The sequence below is a fragment of the Condylura cristata genome, unplaced genomic scaffold (genome assembly GCF_000260355.1).
Source record: "Condylura cristata isolate star-nosed mole 26May11 unplaced genomic scaffold, ConCri1.0 scaffold00003, whole genome shotgun sequence".
NCBI lineage: Eukaryota > Metazoa > Chordata > Mammalia > Eulipotyphla > Talpidae > Condylura > Condylura cristata.
In genome coordinates, this window is record NW_004567104.1 from 78,505,056 (window position 1) to 78,506,884 (window position 1,829).

At 74.2% G+C, this 1,829-nt stretch overlaps 1 protein-coding gene across 1 annotated transcript in view; it reads left to right on the plus strand.

Moving 5' to 3' along the window:
* TRPM2 (transient receptor potential cation channel, subfamily M, member 2) overlaps window positions 1-1,829 on the plus strand; it is a 23,631-nt gene that overhangs the window by 14,990 nt on the left and 6,812 nt on the right. Inside the window, 4 exon segments of the mRNA XM_012731191.1 lie at window positions 328-457; window positions 558-703; window positions 1,020-1,151; window positions 1,483-1,671. Of these exon segments, the coding sequence (XP_012586645.1) occupies window positions 328-457; window positions 558-703; window positions 1,020-1,151; window positions 1,483-1,671 (597 nt within the window).

Consider the following 1,829-nt stretch of genomic DNA (forward strand, 5'->3'; position numbering starts at 1 on the left):
CTGCTTGCTGCCGCCGCGGGCGCTGCCCGGGCCGGGGGTCTGTGCCCGTGCGGGCCCACTAGCAGGGGGCACCCTGAGCCGGGAGGGGACCCGTCCCCCAGGGATGCCCCACTGGGGGGCTGGGCCAGAGGCCAGGAATGCGGGGCCCGCATGCAGCCAGCCGAGGCCCCGGCGGGGTCAGCCGTGTGGCCAGTGCGCACCTGGGCCAGACGGGCTGGCGGTGCTGGCGCTGACGGGGCTGCGCGTGACCCCGGGCGCGGCCTGGGCACCCCGGCCGGCCGACTGTGGGCGGGCCACCCAGCTCTCACGGCACCCTCCGATGCCCAGAGCCAGGACTGCATCACGGGGGCCTTGGCCTGCACCAAGATCCTGAAGGAGCTGGCCAAGGAGGAGACGGACACGGACAGCCAGAAGCAGCTGGAGACGCTGGCCGAGGAGTACGAGGACCGGGCCATGGGTGAGCCGGCTCCGCCTCCCTGGCCCGCCCTGCCGGCCCGCCCCGCCCCCGCCCCGCCCCCCGCCTTGCCAGCAGCCTGGCCACGGCCTGCGTCCCCCAGGGGTGCTCACCGAGTGCTACCGGAGCGACGAGAACGCAGCACAGAAGCTGCTCACCCACGAGTCAGAGACCTGGGGCTCGACCACTTGCCTACAGCTCGCCCAGGAGGCTGAGGACATGGACTTTATGTCCCACGGGGGCGTCCAGGTGACCCTCCGAGGGCAGCGCCCTGTCGCGGCCTGCTGGCGCACAGACGTGGCCTCGGGACCCAGGGCCGCCCAGCCCACCGGCCGCTCACGCGCCGCGGTCCCCTCCTGGCCCGTGGCCTCGGCCTGCCCCGCCCCGCCGGGGGTGGGGGCCAGGGGTGGGGGGAGAGCGGAAAGGCGGGTCCTAAGGCCGAAGCCCTGCTGCAGCCAGCTTGCCCCTGCCTGTCCCAATGGCTGTGCCCTCTCCCTCGCAGGCGCCACCCCCCGGGGGCGGGGCCCGGGGTGGTGCCAAGTCTGAGCCAGACTCCCGCCCGCAGGCCTTCCTGACCCGGGAGTGGTGGGGCCAGCTCTGTGTGGACAACACGCTCTGGAAGGTGCTGCTGTGCGTGGTGTTCGTCCCGCTGCTCTACACCGGCCTCGTGGCCTTCAGGTCCGCGGGGCGCCCAGCAGCGGGCTGGGCCGGAGCCGCCTCAGGGCCCCGGAGGCCTGGGGTCCTTGCCGCTGGACCCCAGCGCTTGCGATGTGCTTGAGGAGCAGGCAGGGTGCCCCTGTGCCAGCACCCAGGGCCTGCTGGGCGCCCCTCTCCACCCCCTCCCCACCCAGTCACACTCACCCGCCCTCCGGCCTGCAGAGATTGTGTGGCCGTGTCCTCACCATCAACGGAAATCAGGGCCAGAATGGCCCTTAGTGCCCCGACGAGGGGCCGCCGCTGCGCAGAGGCTCCAGGCCGGCCCCGCGGGGGCGCTGTGGCGCGGCCCTGACCCTGGCTCCCGCAGGAAGGGCCGGCCGAGTGCACGCGCCTTCCTCAGCGCCCCGGTGGTGGCCTTCTACCTGAACACGCTGACCTACCTCGCCTTCCTCTGCCTCTTCGCCTACGTGCTCATGATGGACTTCCAGCCCAGGCCCTCCTGGTGCGAGTGGCTCGTCTACCTCTGGCTCTTCTCGCTGGGCTGCGAGGAGCTGCGGCAGGTGCGCCCTCCCCGGGCCCCGCCCTCCCCGGGCCCCGCCCTCCCCGGGCCCCGCCCTCCCCGGCCGCGGCGCCCGAGGCCCAGGCGAGCAGACAGCGCCGTGGGGGCGGGCCCAGTGATGTCATGTGGGCCCCCTCTGCGCCCCGTGGCCGATGTGGC